The 27,315-nt window shown below is 44.0% G+C and overlaps 1 protein-coding gene across 1 annotated transcript in view; it reads left to right on the top strand.

Moving 5' to 3' along the window:
- Positions 1–655: 655 nt before the first annotated feature.
- Positions 656–27,315, top strand: part of LOC109880703 (neuronal acetylcholine receptor subunit beta-2) — a 56,781-nt gene continuing 30,121 nt past the window's right edge. Inside the window, exon 1 of the mRNA XM_031798098.1 lies at positions 656–1,245. Within this exon, the coding sequence (XP_031653958.1) occupies positions 1,194–1,245 (52 nt within the window). The 5' untranslated portion in view covers positions 656–1,193. The remainder of the gene's footprint in view (positions 1,246–27,315) is intronic.

Below are 27,315 nucleotides of genomic sequence, written 5' to 3'. Positions count from 1 at the left end.
GTTTTGGGCCCTTGAATATCCACCTCAGTGAAGCGCCCATAAACGTTTAACCTGCTCATTTTTCTTAGATAACCATTCATTTATCAGACATCTCTGTTATGGGTTGAAGATTATTCCACACCCAAAGCCCTGCCCCATGATGCACACCTCTCCCCAACCAGCATCTCTCTTCAGGCTAGAGGGATGGGACTGCTCCATGTGGTGCACCGGGGTCTAATGTGTTTAATGCTGATAACTATGATATCAGGCATCATGGCGCCAGCATGGTTATTCTGCATGTGCTATCAATCTCTCTCTACTTAGATCTTTAAGGGCACGAGGTGTTTTTCTCTGCCATGATCATGTGTTATGGTGATGACTGCTTGTGAAGCCTGAAAAGTCAAGTTTATTATTTTATTTTTCACATTAAAAGCGTTTTTTGTTTTGTTTTTGTTTTTGAGTGGAGACCCAAGGGGTTTTACTTAAAAACAAAATGTATTTTTCGAAGGATTAATCCCCATTGAATTAAAATAAGTAAATGCAGTGTATTAGAAAAGCCGATCGCCTCGGGGATCTCTACTGTAATTGCTTCCTATTTGTTGTCACAAATAGCAACTGTGTAGGCTAGATCAGAACTGGGCGGTAGAGACCGGAACCTTCCGCCGCCCGACGGAGAGCGCACCAGACTGGCATGCGCAAAGTGAGGACGACCGCTTTAATATTTTATCTACAGTTGGCAATGGCTGGACAGTCTACCATCAACGGGATTACCTTATCTCCCGTAACTCGCCATCCATCATTATAGCCACAAAAATTTTGGAAAAATAACATTTTAATACTCAAGTGTAATTATGGACTCCGTTTCTGCACCCCACGTTTGCCGTGCTCTTGCAGTTCCATGACTGGCGGGGATTGGACACGTAGCCCCACTCAGACGCGCTGTGACAGAAACAAGTCTCCTCATCTGGGAAGACTCAACAACCCTCGCCTAGTAACGAGATTTGAAGCCTCCCCCTTTATCAAACTAACGGGATCGTCGGATACCAATGACTTAAAATGACACCTTAAGTTACCCTCTTCTTACGCGCTGGTGTGTGCTGTCTCTGGTATTATTTTTCCTTTTCACAGTGGGAGCGAAAGAGCGGGGAAACAGGAAACTCGTCCATCTCCAAGTTTTTCGGATCTCAGGGGCGCAGTGGAGGGAGCGAGCGGCGATGGCAGCCCGGATGACAGCAGCGTTCGCTCTCCTGGTTCTCACGGTGGCAAGTGAGTAATCCTATACTTAGACAGGCCCATATAGCAATAGCCTACCATGGCTTCTCGATATTGTAATTTGACCGCGACACACCCTGCATGTCCATGATGCTTACAGTTGGAGAGTGAATCATACTTTCTTGTGAATTTCAAGACCTAGAGGATACATAATGACAAATATTCTCATTCATGTCTGGATATAGGCTATGCGTAACGGGGGTTATGTGTATAATTGTTTCTATGATATTGTTGGAAGTGATTGTGACGTTTTAATTGTTTCCCTGGTTTGATAACATGATATATTTTCAACGGGACATTATAGTTCAGTGGGGAAAGTCGTTTTCCGTTCGTCAGATTGTGTTAAGCACGTGATTTTTAACATGGCTCGATTAACTAACGTGCATTATTTTACACAACTAATACGCGCTGGCTGTTATGCACTACGCATGAATGTGCCATATACACACACAGGCTTAGAGAGAAGTCTCCGAATTTCACACAGGAGGCCTACAGTAGGCCTAGCCAACTTTATTAGGCTAATGTTTGAAGCTTTTGGCCGAATTGATTAAATTATAAAACGTACTCACTTCACGTATCTTTGAAATCTTGTGACATTATATACATTTTATGACAGCCTTTTAACCGACAGGGAATTTCCATTTAGTGTCTAATTGAATTCTCACAATGCCAATTAAACATGCTTGATTAGGCTATTATGATTTCATTATGGCTAATTGTGCTTTATGGTTTGGTTTGCGCAAATCCCACTGCTGCTGATGATTAGGAAGGACATCAAGTTGCCATTCCATCCAGGATTTGGAACAATAGCCTCAATTGAATTTCAAATCAAATCAAATTTTATTTGTCACATACACATGGTTAGCAGATGTTAGTGCGAGTGTAGCGAAATGCTTGTGAAATGCATGACTCAAACCCAAAGAGGAATGTTTTTATTTTGAGTTATCCCTACAACATAGATATGTACATATGTGCGTCAGTGTGTCACCTTTTTAGTTTCTTTATTGTCCCTAGGCCTTCTTTATCAAGCCCTTTCATTCTGCATTTGTCAGTCACAAGCTGGTCAGGTACTGTATAGCAACCTAGTGGTGTCAAAAGCCCTGGTCTGCCCTTGACTGACGCTATCCATAGTGCTGAATTAGGGCCCCCTTGACCGACACTATCCATGATGCTAAATTATGGCCCCCTTGACTGATGCTGTCCATGCTGCTGAATTAGAGCCCCTTGACCTACACTGTTCATGGTGGCAAATTAGGGCCTCTTGACCAACGCTTTCCATGGTGCTGAATTAGGATACATTTCAGTATAGTCACGCTTTTCAGCTCAGCCTACTGGATTGTGGATTGTACAAACATGGTTTAAATTCATCTAGGATTAGAGCTAATCTAGGTTTTGTAAATCTAGGTTTGTAATTAATCAGAGATGTGTTGCACCAATTAATTTGAAATCTGGATCAGTAAATCTATGACTAACGGTTTTAAACTGTGATTAGTGACATGTTACACCAATTTATGAGGTATTTCATAAGTTGAAATGAAGTAGCTAGCCTACTTGACAAATGAGGCCACAAAGTTTCTGTTCCTTGATAAAATACTAACAACGTAACGTTAGAATAACTTTCCATCCAAAGGTTCTCATGTGTGTTGCCTGATTTGAAATCAAATCCGTTATTTTCCAGTACTAGACAGAAAACTAATTTGCTAGCTAACGTAGCTAGGTAGTTTATAAACCAAGATAGCTAGCATACAATATTGTTTATTATTGTCGTTACTTAAAGTTATTTAGCAACTATATTATTTGTCCGCTAGCCACCTGATCATGGCACGTCAAAGAAGTAAACATTTCTGTTTATGAAAAAAAATATTCTCGGAGCTGATGGAGAAATTTAGTAACGTACTGGAGGATAAAAAGAAAGACATCACGACTGTCAAAAAAGAAGGAAGACGCCTGGTCCACTTTTTGCGACAAATGTAATAGATCAACACGGATTAAAGAGAAGAGGGACCCAAATCGGATGGGAAAAACTTAAAAGCGAAAGCCAAAAAGGATGCGGCAGAGGAGAGGCGGGGGCTATTTCAGACGGGAGCCTCTGTCCAAGGGAATTCATCCTATCACCCAGAAGATATGCGATATGATTCTCCAGCAGTTTGCTCCTCTTCATAACCCATATGATGACGACGGACAATTTGACCCACCAATATTCAGTAAGCACAAATAATTGGTAAATATCAATGCCTATAATGTGTTAATGCTAACGTTACCTCACTGCAATCAGGCCGTTATCAGGCCCGTTACAGCATGTTGCATAATAATTATTAGCTGAGGAACTGGTTTTGGTCTCTCCACAGTAGGTATGCTGCCATTTTATCAGTTAAACCACCTCAAGTGGCAGTTTAGAATTCATCTCCAATCTAAGTTTATATTCATTGAGCAAAAGGATGAACTTTAATCTATGTTCAACGTGAAAACTAAACTTAGATTAGTGGAAGGATTTCATTTAACTAGGATTTATTTAAAACTAGGTTTCAAATTTGGTGCAACAAGATTAATAGATAAACCTTGATTTAACCCAGTTTGAGTTTTTGATTTGATTTGATTAGTGTGTTTGGACCATGATAGTTTGTTGGTGATGTGGACACCAAGGAACTTGAAACTCTCAACCTGCTCCACTACAGCCCTGTCGATGAGAATGGGGGCGTGTTCGTCTTTTTCCTGGGCACAGAGACTATGGTGGTGTGCTTGAAACATGTTGGTATTACAGACTCAGTCAGGGACAGGTTGAAAATGTAAGTGAAGACAATTGCCAGTTGGTCAAAGCATGTTCATAGTACACGTCCTGGTAATCCATCTGGGCCTTGTGAAAGTTGACCTGTTTAAAGGTCTTACTCACGTCAACTACTAAGAGCGTGGTCACACAGTCGTCCGGAACATCTGATGCTCTCATGCATGTTTCAGTGTTACTTGCCTCGAAGAGGGCATAGAAGTAATTTAGCTCATCTGGTAGGCTCATGTCACTGGGCAGCTCATGGCTGTGCTTCCCTTTGTAGTCTGTAATAGTTTGCAAGCCCTGCCACATCCGACAAACGTCGGAGCCGGTGTAGTGCGATTCAGTCTAGGTCCTGCTTTACCTGTTTGATGGTTCGTCAGAGGGCATAGCGGGATTTATTTTAAGCTTCCGGGTTAGAGTCCTGCTCCTTGAAAGTGGCAGTTCTACCCTTTAGCTCAGTGCGGATGTTGCCTGTAATCCTGGCTTCTGGTTGGGAAATGTATGTACGGTCACTGTGGGGATGACATCATCAATGGGCTTATTAATGAAGCCAGTGACTGATGTGGTGTACTCCTCGTTGTTCTATCCTGCCGAAATATCTTAAAACCCACCAGCTGTGTTATTCATGTCGTCGTTCAGCCACGACTCGGTGAAACATAAGATATTACAGTTTTTAATGTCCCGTTGGTAGGATATATACGTGATCGTAGTTTATCTATTTTTATTTTCCATTGATTGTACGTTGGCTAATAGGACCAATGGTAAAGTGAGATTATCCGCTCGCCATCGGCTCCTTACAAGGCACCAAGACCTTCGTCCCTGATCTCTCTGTCTCTTTCTCATGCGAATGAGAGGGATGAGGGCCTTGTCAGACATCTGAAGTAAATCCTTCGGTCCGACACGTTAAAGAAAAATATTTTCACCCGTGTGGGGTGAGTAGTTGCTGTCCTGATTATCTAGAAGCTCTTTTTGGTCATAAGACACTGTGACAGAAACATTATGCACAATATAAGTTACGAATAATGCAAAAAAAACACACACAATAGCACAATTGGTTAGGGGATCGTAAAACGGCAGCCATTTCCTCCGGCACCAGATGGTCACACCAAAAGCATATGTCTCCCAAGACTAGATACTTGGATTCTCAGGTAGGCCTAAAGAGTGGTCATCATGTCGGGTCAGGTGAGGTTGCATTGAAAAAAATTATTTGATAAAATGACATAAATATAAACTTTCATGACACATGGTGTCATTTTAAGGTGGGCTGGTAACACATGGTTGATATGAAGATGTAAAATGTCTAACTTCCAGTGCAGTAGGCTGCTTAATGTGTTTTTCTAACGTGGCTAATCTTCCTCCTGCGGACGTGTAGTGAGCACCTGTAGACTAGGCACTCTGCCTGTCCTCTGAGAGCTGTCTAGGAAGACAACATAGAGTGACTGTGTCACTGTCACCTCTTGTCTCACTCTGTCTGGAAACAGCTAATCTGACAACTGCCTCACTGGAGTTTAGCTTAATGTTCTCACTGTCTGGCACTCTATCTCAGTCTTTTCTTCTGTCTAGATCTCTTGCTTTTTACCTGGCTGCTCAATGCTGGTCTGCTCAATGTTGGGCTGCTCAATTCTGGTCTGCTCAATGCTGGGGCTGCTCAATGTTGGGCTGCTCAATGCTGGGGCTGCTCAATGCTGGGCTGCTCAATGCTGGGGCTGCTCAATGCTGGGGCTGCTCAATGCTGGGGCTGCTCAATGCTGGGCTGCTCAATGCTGGGGCTGCTCAATGTTGGGCTGCTCAATGCTGGGGCTGCTCAATACTGGGCTGCTCAATTCTGGGGCTGCTCAATGCTGGGGCTGCTCAATGTTGGGGCTGCTCAATGTTGGGCTGCTCAATGCTGGGGCTGCTCAATGCTGGGGCTGCTCAATGCTGGGCTGCTCAATGCCCAGGAGGGCAGGAAGGGCAATCACATGCTAGCAGTCTTTAGCTTGCTGCACGCATGCAAATCAAGTCACATTTTATTTGTCACATGCGCCGAATACAACTCATGTAGACTTTACCATGAAATCTTTGCTTATGAGCCCTTCCCAACAATGCAGAGTTTAAAAATAATAATGACAATAAAATATTAACACAAGAGGAATAAAATAAAATACACAGAATGGAGCTCTATACAGGATGTACCAGTACCAGATCAATGTGGAGCTCTATATCGGACGTACCAGTACCAGATCAATGTGGAGCTCTATATAGGACGTACCAGTACCAGATCAATGTGGAGCTCTATACAGGATGTACCAGTACCAGATCAATGTGGAGCTCTATACAGGATGTACCAGTACCAGATCAATGTGGAGCTCTATATAGGATGTACCAGTACCAGATCAATGTGGAGCTCTATATAGGATGTACCGGTACCAGATCAATGTGGACCTCTATATAGGATGTACCAGTACCAGATCAATGTGGAGCTCTATATAGGACGTACCAGTACCAGATCAATGTGGAGCTCTATATAGGACGTACCAGTACCAGATCAATGGGGCGGCAGGGTAGCCTAGTGGTTAGAGCGTTGGACTAGTAACCGGAAGGTTGCAAGTTCAAACCCCCGAGCTGACAAGGTACAAAACTGTCGTTCTGCCCCTGAACCCACTGTTCCTAGGCCGTCATTGAAAATAAGATTTTGTTCTTAACTGACTTGCCTAGTTAAATAAAGGTAAAACAAATAAAATAAAATGTGGAGCTCTATATAGGACGTACCAGTACCAGATCAATGTGGAGCTCTATATAGGACGTACCAGTACCAGATCAATGTGGAGCTCTATATAGGACGTACCAGTACCAGATCAATGTGGAGCTCTATATAGGACGTACCAGTACCAGATCAATGTGGAGCTCTATATAGGACGTACCAGTACCAGATCAATGTGGAGCTCTATATAGGACGTACCAGTACCAGATCAATGTGGAGCTCTATATAGGACGTACCAGTACCAGATCAATGTGGAGCTCTATATAGGACGTACCAGTACCAGATCAATGTGGAGCTCTATATAGGACGTACCAGTACCAGATCAATGTGGAGCTCTATATAGGACGTACCAGTACCAGATCAATGTGGAGCTCTATATAGGACGTACCAGTACCAGATCAATGTGGAGCTCTATATAGGACGTACCAGTACCAGATCAATGTGGAGCTCTATATAGGACGTACCAGTACCAGATCAATGTGGAGCTCTATATAGGACGTACCAGTACCAGATCAATGTGGAGCTCTATATAGGACGTACCAGTACCAGATCAATGTGGAGCTCTATATAGGACGTACCAGTACCAGATCAATGTGGAGCTCTATATAGGACGTACCAGTACCAGATCAATGTGGAGCTCTATATAGGACGTACCAGTACCAGATCAATGTGGAGCTCTATATAGGACGTACCAGTACCAGATCAATGTGGAGCTCTATATAGGACGTACCAGTACCAGATCAATGTGGAGCTCTATATAGGACGTACCAGTACCAGATCAATGTGGAGCTCTATATAGGACGTACCAGTACCAGATCAATGTGGAGCTCTATATAGGACGTACCAGTACCAGATCAATGTACAGAGGAACGAGATATTTGAGGTAGACATGTACTTGAAGGGTCAAGTGACTAGGCACCACGATAGAAAATAATAAGAGTAAAATAAAGAACAGAGTAGCAGCAGCAAATTATGAGTGTAGAAGTGTGTGTGTGTGTGTGTGTGTGTTGTGTCGGTATGCATATTTGTGTTAAGTGTCTGTGTGCATATGTAGTGTACATTATGTGAATGTGTGTGGGTTTTGAGTGGGAGTGTCAATGTAGTGTGCATAGGGTAAGCGCAAGATAGTCAGCAGAGCTACTTTGGGTAGCATTAATTGACTATTTAGCAGTCTGCACCCCCACAACCCCCCACCCTCCCCCACATCCCACCGGGCTATGGAAATCAGCTCTCTTTTGTGTTAAAAACATAGTTTGTGGGCCTTTGGAGCTGCGTAAGGCTTTTACGTTTTGTTGTGTGTTTGTTCTATATGTGTGGCTGTTATTATGTTGATGTTTCCCACTTGACAAAGTTTACAGTGTAGACGTGCGTACTCACTGACAGGCAATGCTAGTGATTCAAATGAACATTTTAGATGTCCTACAGTATCACTTGTTTGAATGTGTTACTTTTTAAATGAGAATCATTCGTGCATCACTGTGGTCTTGATCCTGTCCATTCCTGAGGTGATATTTTAAATATTTCAGAAACACTGTTTAGGAAAGAGTTGGCACAATACCTCGACGAATAATCTGGAGACCATATTCAGAAAGCTGAAGAAAATGCGATAGAGTGATCGAGAGGGAGAAAAAGGGGAGAGAGAGAGAGATAGAAAGTGAGAGATTATACTATTTTCAGATAGAATATTTGGTATATTAATAGTAAAAAATATAATTCAATGTTTACATGACCTCCTTTCAAACAGCCCCTTATTTACATATATGTGGGAAACTGGAAAATTGGGAGGGGTTGGGGGGTGTTGTTAAACCATGGGAGCTGTATGCATTTAAAAGGAGGGATGTGTTAAATAATGGAGGTATTCATGAATTTACCTGCAAAAAAGTAGCGAACCAGTCACACAGACCCGATACCTGTATTTTGGTTACAGGGTCTGTGAAAATGCAGGAATCATGACCAGGTCTTTAGGTGGCTTTTAATTTACAATGTTTTTTTAAAAACCGCCTACCCCTTTACGATACACCAAAATGCTGGTATAAAAAAAGCAGGCATGGTAAATGATTGGGATTTTGGTCTCTTTGTGAAAGGGATAGACAGAAAGATAGAGAGAGAAAAGGAAAGAGAGAGAGACGTCGAGGGGTCTCTTATCTAGATGACGTTCTGTGAGAGCCAGCAGCAGGAGTTGAATCAGTTGGTTTTAGAAACCAGGCTCCGCTCCCTCTCCTGCTCCAGGCCACATTGGTTGATGTGAGAATGACACACAGGGAGAAGAGAACAGGAGAAAACCAGTCTCCCTCTCCTGCCTTCGCTCCGCTCGACCTGCACTTGTAACCTGTTACTGTCGCTGGAGAGGAGAGCGGAGCAGGGGAGGGAAAGGGAAGAGAGAGGAAGGGAAGAGAAGAGATGTGGGAGGAGAGTAAGGGAAGGGAGGTGGAGTAGAGGAGAGGAGAGCAGAGGAAGGCAATGGAGGAGTGGAAAGGGGAGAAGAGAGCAAGGGAATAAAGGAGATGGGGGATGAGAGAGCAAAGGAAGAGAGGAGAGGAGGACAAAGGGGAGAGGAGAGGGGGAGGAGAGCAAGGGAAGAGAAGAGAGAAGAGGAGGGGGGGTGAGGGGAAGAGAGGAGATGAGTAGGCTGGAGGAGGGCTGGGTATAGTTATTCTCAGCGTGGGAGTGTAATGTCGCCTGCAACACAAGTGCTACTGTCACAGCTGAGAATGGGAGCACACGCGCACACACACACACACACACACACACACACACACACACACACACACACACACACACACACACACACACACACACACACACACACACACACACACACACACACACACACACACACACACGCACGCGCACACACGCACACAAACACACACACCACCACCACCAACAACAACAGTTCTAACACAACCTACCACAGCCTAGGACAGCCAGCGCAGGAAATTTCAAAACTGCATAGTTATGGCAATGATCCCAGTCAACACAATTATCACCTTCACAAGAATCATGATCAGAGCAGACAAATCACACCCACAAAACAAGGTTAACAGTCAGAGCAGCCAAATCACAATGTTAACATTCAGATCAGCCAAAACACACCCACAATACAAGGTTAACAGTCAGAGCAACCAAAACACACCCACAACACAAGGTTAACAGTCAAAGAAGACAAAACACACAGCTACAGTATCTGAGCTATCATAACCAGACCAATTTACAGAATATTTATATCTCCCCTTTGCTCTCTCATCCCCCATCTCCTTTATTCCCTTGCTATAGAGAGATATATATATATATTATATATACAGTACCAGTCGAAGGTTTGGACACACCTACTCATTCAGGGGTTTTCCTTTATTTTTTAAAACTATATTCTACATTGTAGAATAATAGTGAAATAACACATATAGAATCATGTAGTAACCAAAAAAGTGTTAATCAAATCAAAATCTATTTTATATTTGAGATTCTTCAAAGTAGCCACCCTTTGCCTGGATGACAGCTTTGCAGACTCTTGGCATTCTCTCAACCAGCTTTTATTTATTTATTGATTTATTTTACCTTTATTTAACCAGGTAGGCAAGTTGAGAACAAGTTCTCATTTACAATTGCGACCTGGCCAAGATAAAGCAAAGCAGTTCGACAGATAAAACGACACAGAGTTACACATGGAGTAAAAACAAACATACAGTCAATAATGCAGTATAAACAAGTCTATATACAATGTGAGGTGAGAAGGGAGGTAAAGGCAAAAAAGGCCATGATGGCAAAGTAAATACAATATAGCAAGTAAAATACTGGAATGGTAGTTTTGCAATGGAAGAATGTGCAAAGTAGAAATAAAAAATAATGGGGTGCAAAGGAGCAAAATAAATAAATAAATTAAAATTAAATACAGTTGGGAAAGAGGTAGTTGTTTGGGCTAAATTATAGGTGGGCTATGTACAGGTGCAGTAATCTGTGAGCTGCTCTGACAGTTGGTGCTTAAAGCTAGTGAGGGAGATAAGTGTTTCCAGTTTCAGAGATTTTTGTAGTTCGTTCCAGTCATTGGCAGCAGAGAACTGGAAGGAGAGGCGGCCAAAGAAAGAATTGGTTTTGGGGGTGACTAGAGAGATATACCTGCTGGAGCGTGTGCTACAGGTGGGAGATGCTATGGTGACCAGCGAGCTGAGATAAGGGGGGACTTTACCTAGCAGGGTCTTGTAGATGACATGGAGCCAGTGGGTTTGGCGACGAGTATGAAGCGAGGGCCAGCCAACGAGAGCGTACAGGTCGCAATGGTGGGTAGTATATGGGGCTTTGGTGATAAAACGGATTGCACTGTGATAGACTGCATCCAATTTGTTGAGTAGGGTATTGGAGGCTATTTTGTAAATGACATCGCCAAAGTCGAGGATTGGTAGGATGGTCAGTTTTACAAGGGTATGTTTGGCAGCATGAGTGAAGGATGCTTTGTTGCGAAATAGGAAGCCAATTCTAGATTTAACTTTGGATTGGAGATGTTTGATATGGGTCTGGAAGGAGAGTTTACAGTCTAACCAGACACCTAAGTATTTGTAGTTGTCCACGTATTCTAAGTCAGAGCCGTCCAGAGTAGTGATGTTGGACAGGCGGGTAGGTGCAGGTAGCGATCGGTTGAAGAGCATGCATTTAGTTTTACTTGTATTTAAGAGCAATTGGAGGCCACGGAAGGAGAGTTGTATGGCATTGAAGCTTGCCTGGAGGGTTGTTAACACAGTGTCCAAAGAAGGGCCGGAAGTATACAGAATGGTGTCGTCTGCGTAGAGGTGGATCAGGGACTCACCAGCAGCAAGAGCGACCTCATTGATGTATACAGAGAAGAGAGTCGGTCCAAGAATTGAACCCTGTGGCACCCCCATAGAGACTGCCAGAGGTCCGGACAGCAGACCCTCCGATTTGACACACTGAACTCTATCAGAGAAGTAGTTGGTGAACCAGGCGAGGCAATCATTTGAGAAACCAAGGCTGTCGAGTCTGCCGATGAGGATATGGTGATTGACAGAGTCGAAAGCCTTGGCCAGATCAATGAATACGGCTGCACAGTAATGTTTCTTATCGATGGCGGTTAAGATATCGTTTAGGACCTTGAGCGTGGCTGAGGTGCACCCATGACCAGCTCTGAAACCGGATTGCATAGCAGAGAAGGTATGGTGAGATTCGAAATGGTCGGTAATCTGTTTGTTGACTTGGCTTTCGAAGACCTTAGAAAGGCACGGTAGGATAGATATAGGTCTGTAGCAGTTTGGGTCAAGAGTGTCCCCCCCTTTGAAGAGGGGGATGACCGCAGCTGCTTTCCAATCTTTGGGAATCTCAGACGACACGAAAGAGAGGTTGAACAGGCTAGTAATAGGGGTGGCAACAATTTCGGCAGATAATTTTAGGAAGAAAGGGTCTAGATTGTCTAGCCCGGCTGATTTGTAGGGGTCCAGATTTTGCAGCTCTTTCAGAACATCAGCTGAATGGATTTGGGAGAAGGAGAAATGGGGAAGGCTTGGGCGAGTTGCTGTTGGGGGTGCAGTGCTGTTGTAGGAGTAGCCAGGTGGAAAGCATGGCCAGCTGTAGAAAAATGCTTATTGAAATTCTCAATTATGGTGGATTTATCAGTGGTGACAGTGTTTCCTATCTTCAGTGCAGTGGGAAGCTGGGAGGAGGTGTTCTTATTCTCCATGGACTTTACAGTGTCCCAGAACTTTTTTGAGTTAGTGTTGCAGGAAGCAAATTTCTGCTTGAAAAAGCTAGCCTTGGCTTTTCTAACTGCCTGTGTATAATGATTTCTAGCTTCCCTGAACAGCTGCATATCACGGGGGCTGTTCGATGCTAATGCAGAACGCCATAGGATGTTTTTGTGTTGGTTAAGGGCAGTCAGGTCTGGGGAGAACCAAGGGCTATATCTGTTCCTGGTTCTAAATTTCTTAAATGGGGCATGTTTATTTAAGATGGTTAGGAAGGCATTTAAAAAAAATATCCAGGCATCCTCTACTGACGGGATGAGATCAATATCCTTCCAGGATACCCCGGCCAGGTCGATTAGAAAGGCCTGCTCGCAGAAGTGTTTCAGGGAGCGTTTTACAGTGATGAGTGGAGGTCGTTTGACCGCTGACCCATTACGGATGCAGGCAATGAGGCAGTGATCGCTGAGATCTTGGTTGAAGACAGCAGAGGTGTATTTAGAGGGGAAGTTGGTTAGGATGATATCTATGAGGGTGCCCGTGTTTAAGGTTTTGGGGAGGTACCTGGTAGGTTCATTGATTATTTGTGTGAGATTGAGGGCATCAAGTTTAGATTGTAGGATGGCTGGGGTGTTAAGCATGTTCCAGTTTAGGTCGCCTAGCAGCACGAACTCTGAAGATAGATGGGGGGCAATCAATTCACATATGGTGTCCAGAGCACAGCTGGGGGCAGAGGGTGGTCTATAGCAGGCGGCAACGGTGAGAGACTTGTTTTTAGAGAGGTGGATTTTTAAAAGTAGAAGTTCAAATTGTTTGGGTACAGACCTGGATAGTAGGACAGAACTCTGCAGGCTATCTTTGCAGTAGATTGCAACACCGCCCCCTTTGGCAGTTCTATCTTGTCTGAAAATGTTGTAGTTTGGAATTAAAATGTCTGAGTTTTTGGTGGTCTTCCTAAGCCAGGATTCAGACACAGCTAGAACATCCGGGTTGGCAGAGTGTGCTAAAGCAGTGAATAGAACAAACTTAGGGAGGAGGCTTCTAATGTTAACATGCATGAAACCAAGGCTATTACGGTTACAGAAGTCGTCAAAAGAGAGCGCCTGGGGAATAGGAGTGGAGCTAGGCACTGCAGGGCCTGGATTCACCTCTACATCGCCAGAGGAACATAGGAGGAGTAGAATAAGGGTACGGCTAAAAGCTATGAGAATTGGTCGTCTAGAACGTCTGGAACATAGAGTAAAAGGAGGTTTCTGGGGGCGATAAAATAGCATCAAGGTATAATGTACAGACAAATGTATGGTAGGATGTGAATACAGTGGAGGTAAACCTAGGTATTGAGTGATGAAGAGAGAGATATTGTCTCTAGAAACATCGTTGAAACCAGGAGATGTCATTGCATGTGTGGGTGGTGGAACTAATAGGTTGGATAAGGTATAGTGAGCAGGACTAGAGGCTCTACAGTGAAATAAGCCAATAAACACTAACCAGAACAGAAATGGACAAGACATATTGACATTAAGGAGAGGCATGCTTAGTCGAGTGATCAAAAGGGTCCGGTGAGTGGAGAGGTTGGTTGGTGATTTAGACAGCTAGCCAGGGCATCGGTAGCAAGCTAGCATAGGATGGAGGTCTGTTGTTAGCCACCTCCTGCGCTCCGTCAGTAGATTAGTGGGGTTCCGTGTGGTAGAGGGGATCAATCCAAATCACACAACAACAACAAAAATAAAAACAATAGATATAGTTATAGAGGCCCAAGAAGAAAACATAATAATAATAATAAAAAATAATAAAAAAAATAGTCCGATTGTCTATTCAGATAGCAGCCGGTAAGACAGCTAACGGTTAGCAGGCCGCAGATGGGCGTTCAGGTAACGTCGCGACGGAGGAGCCAGCCGAATAACCCCTTCGGGTAGATAACGTCGGCAGTCCAGTTGTGAAGGCCCGGTGGGGCTCCGCGAAGGCAGCAAAACGGGTCCGGATAGGCGACTGCAGCCCAGGTGCGATTGATGGAACTCAGGAGTGATTGACGGAGCTTGCTAGCTCCGGAACAATTGATGTTTGCTCCGGAATCGACGAAGGCCGATAGTCACACGGATAGCAGCTAGCTAGCTGTGAGATCCGGGCATGAATGTCCAGAGAGCAGTCGAAATCCAGGGACATGGAGAGAAAAATTGGTCAGCTTCATGAGGTAGTCACCTGAAACGCATTTCAATTAACAGGTGTGCCTTGTTAAAAGTTCATTTGTGGAATTTCTTTCCTTCTTAATGCATTTGAGCCAATCAGTTGTGTTGTGACAAGGTAGGGGTGGTACACAGAACATTGCCCTATTTGGTAAAAGACCAAGTCCACATTATGGCAAGAACCGCTCAAATAAGAGAAACGACAGTCCATCATTACTTTAAGACATAAAGGTCAGTCAATCCGGAAAGGTTTCTTAAAGTGCAGATGCAAAAACCATCAAGCGCTATGATGAAACTGGCTCTCATGAGGACCGCCACAGGAAAGGAAACCCCAGAGTTACCTCTGCTGCAGAGGACAAGTTCATTAAGGTTTAACTGCGACTCAGACTGCAGGCCTCAATAAATGCTTCACAGAGTTCAAGCAACAGACACATCTCAACATCAACTGTTCAGAGGAGACTGTGTGAATCAGGCCTTCATTATCACGACTCAGGATATGACCCAGATGCAGACACAGGAGGTTGATGGTTAAGTTCTCAGATCATTTATTATAACACAGGGGGCAGGCAAAGGGCAGGTCGAGGACAGGCAGAGGTTCGTAACCAGGTCAGAGTCCGACAGGTGCAGGACGGCAGGTAGGCTCAAGACAGGCTGGAAACAGGAGACAAAGGGCTGTGAGACAGAGGTTGGATCCTAGACACAAAATCTTGGAGATGGGGAAGGTTTACTGGACTCCACCCAGAGGGGCAGATCCCGAGTGGACAGCCATACCCTCTGCCTGAGACTATAGCGGGGAGCAGGAGTCCGGTGGCGGCTCACCTGTTGCCGATAACTGGAGGTGGTCTTTGGAAGGGCGGACCGGGCTCTCTTCCAGGTACGGCTACAGTGGCGGACGAACATCTGGGCCGAGGGTATGCTGACCTCTTCCTCTTGCTCAGGAAAGAGTGGAGGCTGATATCCCAAGGAACACTCGAAAGACGAGAGACCAGTGGCCGAGCAGGGATGGGTGTTGCGAGCATATTCCACCCATAAGAGTTGCTGGCTCCAGGTGGTGGGGTTGGCGGAGACGAGGCAGCAAAGAGCCGTCTCCAAGATTGGCTCGCTCTGACTGGCCGTTGGCCTGGGGTTGACGACCCATTGAGGGTGCAGAATGCCTTCCAGAACTGGGACAAGAACTGAGGACCGCGATCAGAGACCATGTCCACTGGAAGACGTGCTGCACCATGAGCTGGGCCGTCTCCTTGGCTGAGGGTAACTTGGGAAGGGGAATGAAATGGGTGACCTTGGAAAACCTATCTACCACCGTAAGGATAGTGGTGTTGCCATCTGATGGAGGGAGACCTGTGACGAAGTCCAGGGATATATGGGACCAGGGGTGGTGAGGAACAGGGAGTAGTTGAAGGAAGCCAGCCGGAGCTTGCTGCGGGGTAGAATTCTGAGCACACACAGTGCAGGCGGCAACAAACGCGGAGACGTCAGGAACCATGGTGTACCACCAGGATGGCAGGCCAGTCTGGAGGAATGAGACCATTTCAGGATTGGGGAATGAGTCCGGGACAAACATTGGGTTAGCCGGGCACCCCCCAGGGTCCAGATGAGAATGCTGTGCCTCACGGACCTGGTTCTCTATACCCCAGTTGAGTGCATCCGCAAGACAAGCGATAGAGAGGATGGGCTTGGGGTCCGACGGTGTAGCAGCGGGGCTATAGAGGTGTGAGAGCGCATCTGGCTTCACCTTCTTGGACCCCGGGTGGTAGGAGATGGTAAAGTTGAACCGAGTGAATAGCAGGGCCCATCGAGCTTGCCTAGAGTTGAGGTACTTGGCAGTGCAGAGACATTCCAGGTTTTTGTGATCAGACCACACTATGAATGGATGTTCCACCCCCTCTAACCAGTGCCTCCACTCCTTCAACACCATCTTCACTGCGAGTAGTTCTCGATTGCCCATGTCGTAGTTCCTCTCAGCGGGGTTAAGCCGATTGGGAAAGGAAAGCGAAGGGATGCAGCTTTTGGTCCTGGGAAGAACGCTGGGACAGGATGGACCCAACTCAGATGTCCGAGGTGTCGACTTCCACCATAAACTGACGGGTCCAGATGGATTAAGATAGAAGCTGTAGTGAACTGATTCTTGAGGTGCGAGAATGCCCGGTCAGCTGCTGGAGACCACGTGAATGGAACCTTGGGAGAGGTGAGTGCTGAGAGGGGGGAAGCTTGGGTGCTGTAACCCCGAATGAAGTGGCGGTAGAAATGAGCAAACCCCAGGAAACGTTGAAGCTGCAACTCTGAATGTGGGTTGAGGCCAATTTACCTCCGCTCTCACCTTGTCAGAGTCCATCGGAATATTTCCAGCAGCATTGACGTACCCTAGGAAGAAGATGGTGGAGCGATGGAATTCACCATTTTCTGCTTTAGCAAAAAGCTGGAGACGTTGAATGATCTGTCGGACGTGAAGGACGTGTTCTTGAGCTGACTGGGAAAAAATGAGGATGTCGTCAAGGTAGACAAACACGAACCATTTCAACATGTCACGAAGCACATCGTTGACCAGGGCCCGGAACACTGCGGGAGTGTTGGTCAGTCCAAATGGCAAGGTACTTGTCGTGCCCGCTAGCCGTGTTAAAAAATGTTTTCATTTGTCTCCTTCCCATATCCGAACCAGATGGTAGGCAGTCCAACTTTGAGAAGATCGTCGTCCCCTGGAGAGGCTCAAAAGCCGAGGAGATGAGTGGTACTGTGACAAAACTGCACATTTTAAAGTGGCCTTTTATTGTCCCCAGCAGAAGGTGAACCTGTGTAATGATCATGCTGTTTATTCAGCTTCTTGATATGCCACACCTGTCACGTAGATGGATTATCTTGGCAAATGAGTCTCACTAACAGGAATGTAAACACATAAGCTTTTGGGGATCTTTTAATTCAGCTCATGGACGTAAAAATAGAGAGATGTCAATATATGGCTCTGGTCATAACTAAGACATAGGGTGCTGCTGCAGTATGTAGCTAAACCAGTTGAATGCTGGGAGATATAGGGGCAGGGCAGAGGCAGACGCAGCGGTAGTAGATGGCCATGACAAGGCAAGGCCACCATACTGTAGATGGTGGGTCATTAAATAATTTACTGACTGGATACTTCTGCCCGTGAAGAAGTAGAATATGTGTTGGATGGTGTCTTTTCCCATAAGAAACCAAAATATGTTGCTCTGAGCATTTGTCTGAAGTTTAATCAAGTGTGTTTGTGCATTGTGGAAGAGACTGTTGTTGTTCCCGGTTGGAAATAAAAGCGTCAGAATATAACCTTTGATTTTGTTTCATACTTTCTGCATGTGAGATGATGCTGTTTTTTTATTTGAGATCAGATTAATTATTGAAGCAGTTAGAGTGCAGTGGGTGGGAGGAAGAGGAGGAAGAGGTGGAGAGGGATATTATGCATTGGTCTGAAACAAAGTCCTCATGCTCTTTGTCTGTCTCTGTTTCTGCTCTGCCACGCCTCTGCCTCTCAAAATGAAGACTTACAGTGTAAATCTTACATACTCCCACCTCTGTCAATCATTTTGTAAGCCAGTAGATCTTTGAAGTAGAGTCAAGAGCGCCCATAGGATTATAAGAATGATCAGTGTTAGAGAGCAGTGTGTCCTGTTCTGGGTTAGAGAGCTGTGTGTCCTGTTTAGAGGTACAGACCTATATGTGTGTAAGAGTCAAGGATTTGATGTGTGGTCTGGATGAGAGGTGGGCTGCATCATGGCACCTGATCGATTCCTATAGGCCCTGGTCAAAAGTAGTGCACTATATAGGGAATAGGTGACATTCTTCCTGAGAATCGCTAACCAGCCAGACAACTTACTTCACTCCTTGAAGGTCTATAGTATGTATGTTACTAACCACCATCACTCACTTCTTCTGGAAAGAGAGTTGGTAAACAAAGACCTGATAATGCAACTCATACCATGGTATTGTTGAATACCTGTTTCTGATTAGCTTGAAGGTCATTCTAGAGAGTGCATTATTTCCCTATAATGTACATTATATTTGCACAGCAGAATTCAATGGCTATAGTTCATTTTTGCGTGTTCTATGTTTGAACTGCTTTTGAACGCAAAAGTCGAAATGAAAACATTGTTGGCAATGTTCAATTCGATTTTTGTAATTGCAAGTTAGGACTGATGGGTTGGTTAGCTAAACTAGCACGTTTGTTTGTTTGGTTACCACAGCAACTACTGTAGCTATCTAGTAAACTTGCTAGCTACTCCAGCGGAAGTTGAACACATTTTTACCAGCAAAATTATAATATATACAGTGCATTCGGAAAGTATTCAGACCCTTTCACTTTTTCCACATTGTTACATTACAGCCTTATTCTAAAATGTATTAAATTGTTTGTTTCCCTCACTTAGTCCCTCGTTTGATGCACCTTTGAAAGTGATTACAGCCTCGAGCCTTCTTGGGTATGACGCTACAAGCTTGGCACACATGTGTTTGGGGAGTTTCTCCCATTCTTCCAGGCAGATCCTCTCAAGCTCTGTCAGGTTGGATGGAGAGCGTCGCTGCACAGCTATTCTCAGGTCTCTCCAGAGATTTTAGAACGAGTTCAAGTCTGGGCTCTGGCTGGGCCACTCAAGGACATTCAGAGATTTATCCTCAAGCCACTCCTGCATTGTCTTGGCTGTGTGCTTAGGGTCATTGATCTGTTGGAAGGTGAACCTTCACCCCAGTCTGAGGTCCTGAGCACTCCGAAGCAGGTTTTCATCAAGGATCTCTCTGTACATCGCTCCTTTCATTTTTCCCTCGATCCTGACTAGTCTCCCAGTTCCTGCCGCTGAAAAACATCCCCATAGCATGATGTTTCCACCACCATGCTTTACCGTATGGCGCTGTTTCATCAGACCAGAGAATCTTGTTTCTCATGGTCTGGGAGTCTTTAGGTGACTTTTGGCAAACTCCAAGCGGGCCGTCATGTCCGTTTTACTGAGGAGTGGCTTCTGTCTGGCCACTACGATAAAGGCCTGATTGTTGGAGTGCTGCAGAGATGGTTATCCTTCTGGAAGGTTCTCCCATCTCCACAGAGGAACTCTAGAGCTTTGTCAGAGTGACCATCAGGTTCTTGGTCACCTACCTGAACAAGGCCCTTCTCTGCCGATAGCTCAGTTTTGCCGGGCAGCCAGCTCTAGGAAGAGTCTTGGTGGTTCCAAACATCTTCAATTTAAGAATGATGGAGGACACTGTGTTTTTGTGGACCTTCAATGCCTCAGAAATATTCTGGTACCCTTCCCCTGATCTGTGCCTCGACACAATCCTGTCTCTGAGCTCTTCGGACAATTCCTTCGACCTAATGGCTTGGTTTTTGCTCTCACACTCACTGTCAACTGTGGGACCTTATATAGACAGGCTTTTCCAAACTATGTCCAATCAATAGAATGTACTACATTTGTAGAAACATCTCAAGGATGATGAATGGAAACAGGATGCACCTGAGATCAATTTCGAGTCTCATAGCAGAGGGTTTGAATACTTATGTAAATAACGTATTTCTGTTTTTAATTTAACATTTCTAAAAACCTGTTTCTCTTTGTCATTATCGGGTATTGTGTGCAGATTGACGAGGACAGTTCTTTATTTAATCCATTTAAGAATAAGACTGTAAACGTAGCAAAATGTGGAAAACATCAAGGGGTCTGAATACTTTCTGATAGCACTGTATAGGCTACTAACACCATTGCCTTTCTTGCAAGAACACTCACACTTGTCTTTTCTTAGTAGCACTGACTTTGCTGATAGCTGCTTTATTTTTTAGCGAAAATGTGCTTCCCATGATTGTGATATGTGTTTGTCTGTAAGTCACTCTGGATAATAGTGTCTGCTACGGTGGAGGCTCTGAAAGCCATCCAGTTAACCCCTGGTGCCATCGTTTGGAGTGCATTACACGGGTGAGAACATCCTAATGGAAGGGAATGTGTGAGTGGTACAATGAGCTGATCTGAACCATGTGACTAATCCAGTTAACTGGAGATAATCATCACATCAGCTCTCTGTCATACAGCAGCCCCTGGACTGTGGGGCTTTAGACTGTGTGTGTGTGAGTAAATGTGTAGTGTGTGTATACAGTATATACATGCAGTATGTTTAAGTGATAATGCCCTCAAAGCCGGTGTTTTGGAGGATATATTGGTACGGTGTTGTTAATCTCGGGCCGGCAAACCGTGCCAATATATCCTCCAAACACTGGCTTTTTTTATCACTTTTATACAACGGGTTACCAACATATTCAAATAATGATTGACATGTTTTCATTGAAAACGTTATTTGGATTAATTTATTCATACATTTTATCCTTCCACAATATATAATTCCGACACAAATCTAGGGTTGCTACCCAAGCCGGCTGGTCGTTCGTTCTATCGGTTCGGTTGCCAGAGACGCAGTCGTTAATTATTTTTGCTCAAATTCTATGGACCCATTTGGTTCATTCTAAATGTTCCGTTGCCATGATGGCTGCAACATTCTCATCCAACTATCCAACTACGGCTAACACAGTCCCTTCAACCAGTGCAGCCAGAATAACAGCAAAGTAGCTGCTTTTGTTTAAGCGTTTTTTTTTTTGTGATTTCTTTTTTATAGATACATCATCCATAACAATGAGCTAATGATGCATGATTTCCAGGACACTGTTCAGAGGAGCTAGCCAACTACACAGCTAACAACAAGAACTTCAAACAGAAGCTGGAACGACAGCAAATGATTCATGATTCATGATTTCGACTGGTTGAGAACAGCTGCCAGCGTGTCTGTCTCATCCTGACTCCCGACACGTTCATTATGGGACATCTGGAGATCAAATTTCAATATTGAAACAATGTTGCAAATGTCGGAAAGACAGACAGCAAGGTGAATACAAATCTCCACTGTTGAAAACCAAATGCTAGTTTAAACAAAATGGGATATAAAGTCTCAATTATTTTTACAGTGGAGATCAACTTTATAAATTGCCTGGCTTGGTTGATGAGACAGTGGATTGCGCAGTCAGAGGGATCACTGAATAGGCATTTTAACTTCATAGCCTTAGCTGGTGGTAATTTGTGGAATAGACACAGGCTGGAACACGGTTTTAACTAATCAGCCTCCAGGATTAGACCCACTCGTTGTATAAGTAAGGGATAATCAACAAGGGGCTATGCGTTCTATGGAAAATAGTGTATGACGTGTAAGGTATGTTCTGCAACGCGTTAGCAGAGGGGAACAAGCCTTCCATTAATTGCTTTATTTTCCAGAGAACACATAGAGCCATGAGTTGATTATCCCTTTTATACCATGCCTATAACATATTTGCCGCTAGAAATGTATTCATTTTCCAGTATAAATGTGACAACATCCACTGAAGTAGCTACTAGCTAGAGATAGCCACAGTAGCTGCCTTGGTAACCAAACAAACAGACGTGCTATTTTAGCCAACCAAACCATCATTCTAGCTTGCTATTATGAAAATCAATAATGTTGTCAATTCGACTTTTGCTTTCAAAAGCAGCTACAAAATAGAACATATAAGAATGAACTTCATAGCCATTGAATTATACAGTGCAATTATACTGAGCTTTATAGGGAAATAATGCACGCATTAGAATTCCCTTCAAGCCAATCAAAAATGAATATTCAACAATGCCATGGTATAAGTATGTAAATACTGTATGTGTGTGTGTGGATGCGTGTATTGGACCGTCAGTAAAGACACAATCACATCACAACTGTTTGTCAGATCAGAGACTATATAATGTTTGTACACACCCACACACACATTCTATCTGGAGAGATTTTGCACATTGCATTCTCATTGCAGCGGCAACAGGCGATGAGAACATCCCACGACTCTGCAGTCCAAATTAGAAGGACCTTCGCTTAGCACGAGATTTAAACCTCGCTCCGCTAAACACTGCCCTCTCTCTGTGTGTGTGTGTGTGTGTCCATTAATCAACCTTTCAATTATGCTAATCAAGAAGCAGTTAGTTCATAATAATCCCCATTAAAAGCAATGCACTGAGTCAGCTGTGGTCTGAAAGGTCTGATGTTGGTCTGATGTGCCTCACTTGCTCTGCTACATGACAGTCCTTTATAATGGATGGCTTACACACGCTGTTATGCTGAGTTATGTAAATATATGCACAGTGAGGATGATACCAGGGCATGATGAATACGGCCGTGGTGATATGAAATGGCAGGGTAATTGTAGAGTACAGTGTGTACTAGATAAGAGTGTTTAAAGTTCAATATAAATATAAGTGATGAGTATGAATATGAAGTAGAAGGGTTCATTTTAGTTCTATATGAATATATACTGAAACGGTTATGAGACTTTAGTATAAATAGAGAGGTGATTAGTTCTATAGGAATATATACTGAAACGGTTATGAGACTTTAGTATAAATAGAGAGGTGATTAGTTCTATAGGAATATATACTGAAACGGTTATGAGTCTTTAGTATAAATAGAGAGGTGATTAGTTCTATATGAATATATACTGAAACGGTTATGAGTCTTTAGTATAAATAGAGAGGTGATTAGTTCTATAGGAATATATACTGAAACGGTTATGAGTCTTTAGTATAAATAGAGAAGTGATTAGTTCTATAGGAATATATACTGAAACGGTTATGAGACTTTAGTATAAATAGAGAGTTGATTAGTTCTATATGAATATATACTGAAACGGTTATGAGTCTTTAGTATAAATAGAGAGGTGATTAGTTCTATTTGAATATATACTGAAACGGTTATGAGTCTTTAGTATAAATAGAGAGGTGATTAGTTCTATATGAATATATACTGAAACGGTTATGAGTCTTTAGTATAAATAGAGAGGTGATTAGTTCTATTTGAATATATACTGAAACGGTTATGAGACTTTAGTATAAATAGAGAGGTGATTAGTTCTATCTGAATACGGTTATGAGTCTTTAGTATAAATAGAGAGGTGATTAGTTCTATATGAATATATACTGAAACGGTTATGAGTCTTTAGTATAAATTGTTTTTTTTTTTTTTTTGATTTTACCTTTATTTAACCAGGTAGGCAAGTTGAGAACACCTTTATTTAACCAGGTAGGCAAGTTGAGAACAAGTTCTCATTTACAATTGCGACCTGGCCAAGATAAAGCAAAGCAGTTCGACAGATAAAACGACACAGAGTTACACATGGAGTAAAAACAAACATACAGTCAATAATGCAGTATAAACAAGTCTATATACAATGTGAGCAAATGAGGTGAGAAGGGAGGTAAAGGCAAAAAAGGCCATGATGGCAAAGTAAATACAATATAGCAAGTAAAATACTGGAATGGTAGTTTTGCAATGGAAGAATGTGCAAAGTAGAAATAAAAATAATGGGGTGCAAAGGAGCAAAATAAATAAATAAATAAAAATTAAATACAGTTGGGAAAGAGGTAGTTGTTTGGGCTAAATTATAGGTGGTCTATGTACAGGTGCAGTAATCTGTGAGCTGCTCTGACAGTTGGTGCTTAAAGCTAGTGAGGGAGATAAGTGTTTCCAGTTTCAGAGATTTTTGTAGTTCGTTCCAGTCATTGGCAGCAGAGAACTGGAAGGAGAGGCGGCCAAAGAAAGAATTGGTTTTGGGGGTGACTAGAGAGATATACCTGCTGGAGCGTGTGCTACAGGTGGGAGATGCTATGGTGACCAGCGAGCTGAGATAAGGGGGGACTTTACCTAGCAGGGTCTTGTAGATGACATGGAGCCAGTGGGTTTGGCGACGAGTATGAAGCGAGGGCCAGCCAACGAGAGCGTACAGGTCGCAATGGTGGGTAGTATATGGGGCTTTGGTGATAAAACGGATTGCACTGTGATAGACTGCATCCAATTTGTTGAGTAGGGTATTGGAGGCTATTTTGTAAATGACATCGCCAAAGTCGAGGATTGGTAGGATGGTCAGTTTTACAAGGGTATGTTTGGCAGCATGAGTGAAGGATGCTTTGTTGCGAAATAGGAAGCCAATTCTAGATTTAACTTTGGATTGGAGATGTTTGATATGGGTCTGGAAGGAGAGTTTACAGTCTAACCAGACACCTAAGTATTTGTAGTTGTCCACGTATTCTAAGTCAGAGCCATCCAGAGTAGTGATGTTGGACAGGCGGGTAGGTGCAGGTAGCGATCGGTTGAAGAGCATGCATTTAGTTTTACTTGTATTTAAGAGCAATTGGAGGCCACGGAAGGAGAGTTGTATGGCATTGAAGCTTGCCTGGAGGGTTGTTAACACAGTGTCCAAAGAAGGGCCGGAAGTATACAGAATGGTGTCGTCTGCGTAGAGGTGGATCAGGGACTCACCAGCAGCAAGAGCGACCTCATTGATGTATACAGAGAAGAGAGTCGGTCCAAGAATTGAACCCTGTGGCACCCCCATAGAGACTGCCAGAGGTCCGGACAGCAGACCCTCCGATTTGACACACTGAACTCTATCAGAGAAGTAGTTGGTGAACCAGGCAAGGCAATCATTTGAGAAACCAAGAGTGTCGAGTCTGCCGATGAGGATATGGTGATTGACAGAGTCGAAAGCCTTGGCCAGATCAATGAATACGGCTGCACAGTAATGTTTCTTATCGATGGCGGTTAAGATATCGTTTAGGACCTTGAGCGTGGCTGAGGTGCACCCATGACCAGCTCTGAAACCAGATTGCATAGCAGAGAAGGTATGGTGAGATTCGAAATGGTCGGTAATCTGTTTGTTGACTTGGCTTTCGAAGACCTTAGAAAGGCACGGTAGGATAGATATAGGTCTGTAGCAGTTTGGGTCAAGTGTGTCCCCCCCTTTGAAGAGGGGGATGACTGCAGCTGCTTTCCAATCTTTGGGAATCTCAGACGACACGAAAGAGAGGTTGAACAGGCTAGTAATAGGGGTGGCAACAATTTCGGCAGATAATTTTAGAAAGAAAGGGTCCAGATTGTCTAGCCCGGCTGATTTGTAGGGGTCCAGATTTTGCAGCTCTTTCAGAACATCTGCTGAATGGATTTGGGAGAAGGAGAAATGGGGAAGGCTTGGGCGAGTTGCTGTTGGGGGTGCAGTGCTGTTGTCCGGGGTAGGAGTAGCCAGGTGGAAAGCATGGCCAGCCGTAGAAAAATGCTTATTGAAATTCTCAATTATGGTGGATTTATCAGTGGTGACAGTGTTTCCTATCTTCAGTGCAGTGGGCAGCTGGGAGGAGGTGTTCTTATTCTCCATGGACTTTACAGTGTCCCAGAACTTTTTTGAGTTAGTGTTGCAGGAAGCAAATTTCTGCTTGAAAAAGCTAGCCTTGGCTTTTCTAACTGCCTGTGTATAATGGTTTCTAGCTTCCCTGAACAGCTGCATATCACGGGGGCTGTTCGATGCTAATGCAGAACGCCATAGGATGTTTTTGTGTTGGTTAAGGGCAGTCAGGTCTGGGGAGAACCAAGGGCTATATCTGTTCCTGGTTCTAAATTTCTTGAATGGGGCATGTTTATTTAAGATGGTTAGGAAGGCATTTAAAAAAAATATCCAGGCATCCTCTACTGACGGGATGAGATCAATATCCTTCCAGGATACCCCGGCCAGGTCGATTAGAAAGGCCTGCTCGCAGAAGTGTTTCAGGGAGCGTTTTACAGTGATGAGTGGAGGTCGTTTGACCGCTGACCCATTACGGATGCAGGCAATGAGGCAGTGATCGCTGAGATCTTGGTTGAAGACAGCAGAGGTGTATTTAGAGGGGAAGTTGGTTAGGATGATATCTATGAGGGTGCCCGTGTTTAAGGCTTTGGGGAGGTACCTGGTAGGTTCATTGATAATTTGTGTGAGATTGAGGGCATCAAGTTTAGATTGTAGGATGGCTGGGGTGTTAAGCATGTTCCAGTTTAGGTCGCCTAGCAGCACGAACTCTGAAGATAGATGGGGGGCAATCAGTTCACATATGGTGTCCAGAGCACAGCTGGGGGCAGAGGGTGGTCTATAGCAGGCGGCAACGGTGAGAGACTTGTTTTTAGAGAGGTGGATTTTTAAAAGTAGAAGTTCAAATTGTTTGGGTACAGACCTGGATAGTAGGACAGAACTCTGCAGGCTATCTTTGCAGTAGATTGCAACACCGCCCCCTTTGGCAGTTCTATCTTGTCTGAAAATGTTGTAGTTTGGAATTAAAATGTCTGAATTTTTGGTGGTCTTCCTAAGCCAGGATTCAGACACAGCTAGAACATCCGGGTTGGCAGAGTGTGCTAAAGCAGTGAATAGAACAAACTTAGGGAGGAGGCTTCTAATGTTAACATGCATGAAACCAAGGCTATTACGGTTACAGAAGTCGTCAAAAGAGAGCGCCTGGGGAATAGGAGTGGAGCTAGGCACTGCAGGGCCTGGATTCACCTCTACATCGCCAGAGGAACATAGGAGGAGTAGAATAAGGGTACGGCTAAAAGCTATGAGAATTGGTCGTCTAGAACGTCTGGAACATAGAGTAAAAGGAGGTTTCTGGGGGCGATAAAATAGCATCAAGGTATAATGTACAGACAAATGTATGGTAGGATGTGAATACAGTGGAGGTAAACCTAGGTATTGAGTGATGAAGAGAGAGATATTGTCTCTAGAAACATCGTTGAAACCAGGAGATGTCATTGCATGTGTGGGTGGTGGAACTAATAGGTTGGATAAGGTATAGTGAGCAGGACTAGAGGCTCTACAGTGAAATA

This window comes from Oncorhynchus kisutch, linkage group LG19 (genome assembly GCF_002021735.2).
Source record: "Oncorhynchus kisutch isolate 150728-3 linkage group LG19, Okis_V2, whole genome shotgun sequence".
NCBI classification, from domain to species: Eukaryota; Metazoa; Chordata; class Actinopteri; order Salmoniformes; family Salmonidae; genus Oncorhynchus; species Oncorhynchus kisutch.
Note: the sequence above shows the minus strand (reverse complement) of the source record. Positions and strands in the feature narration are given on the sequence as shown.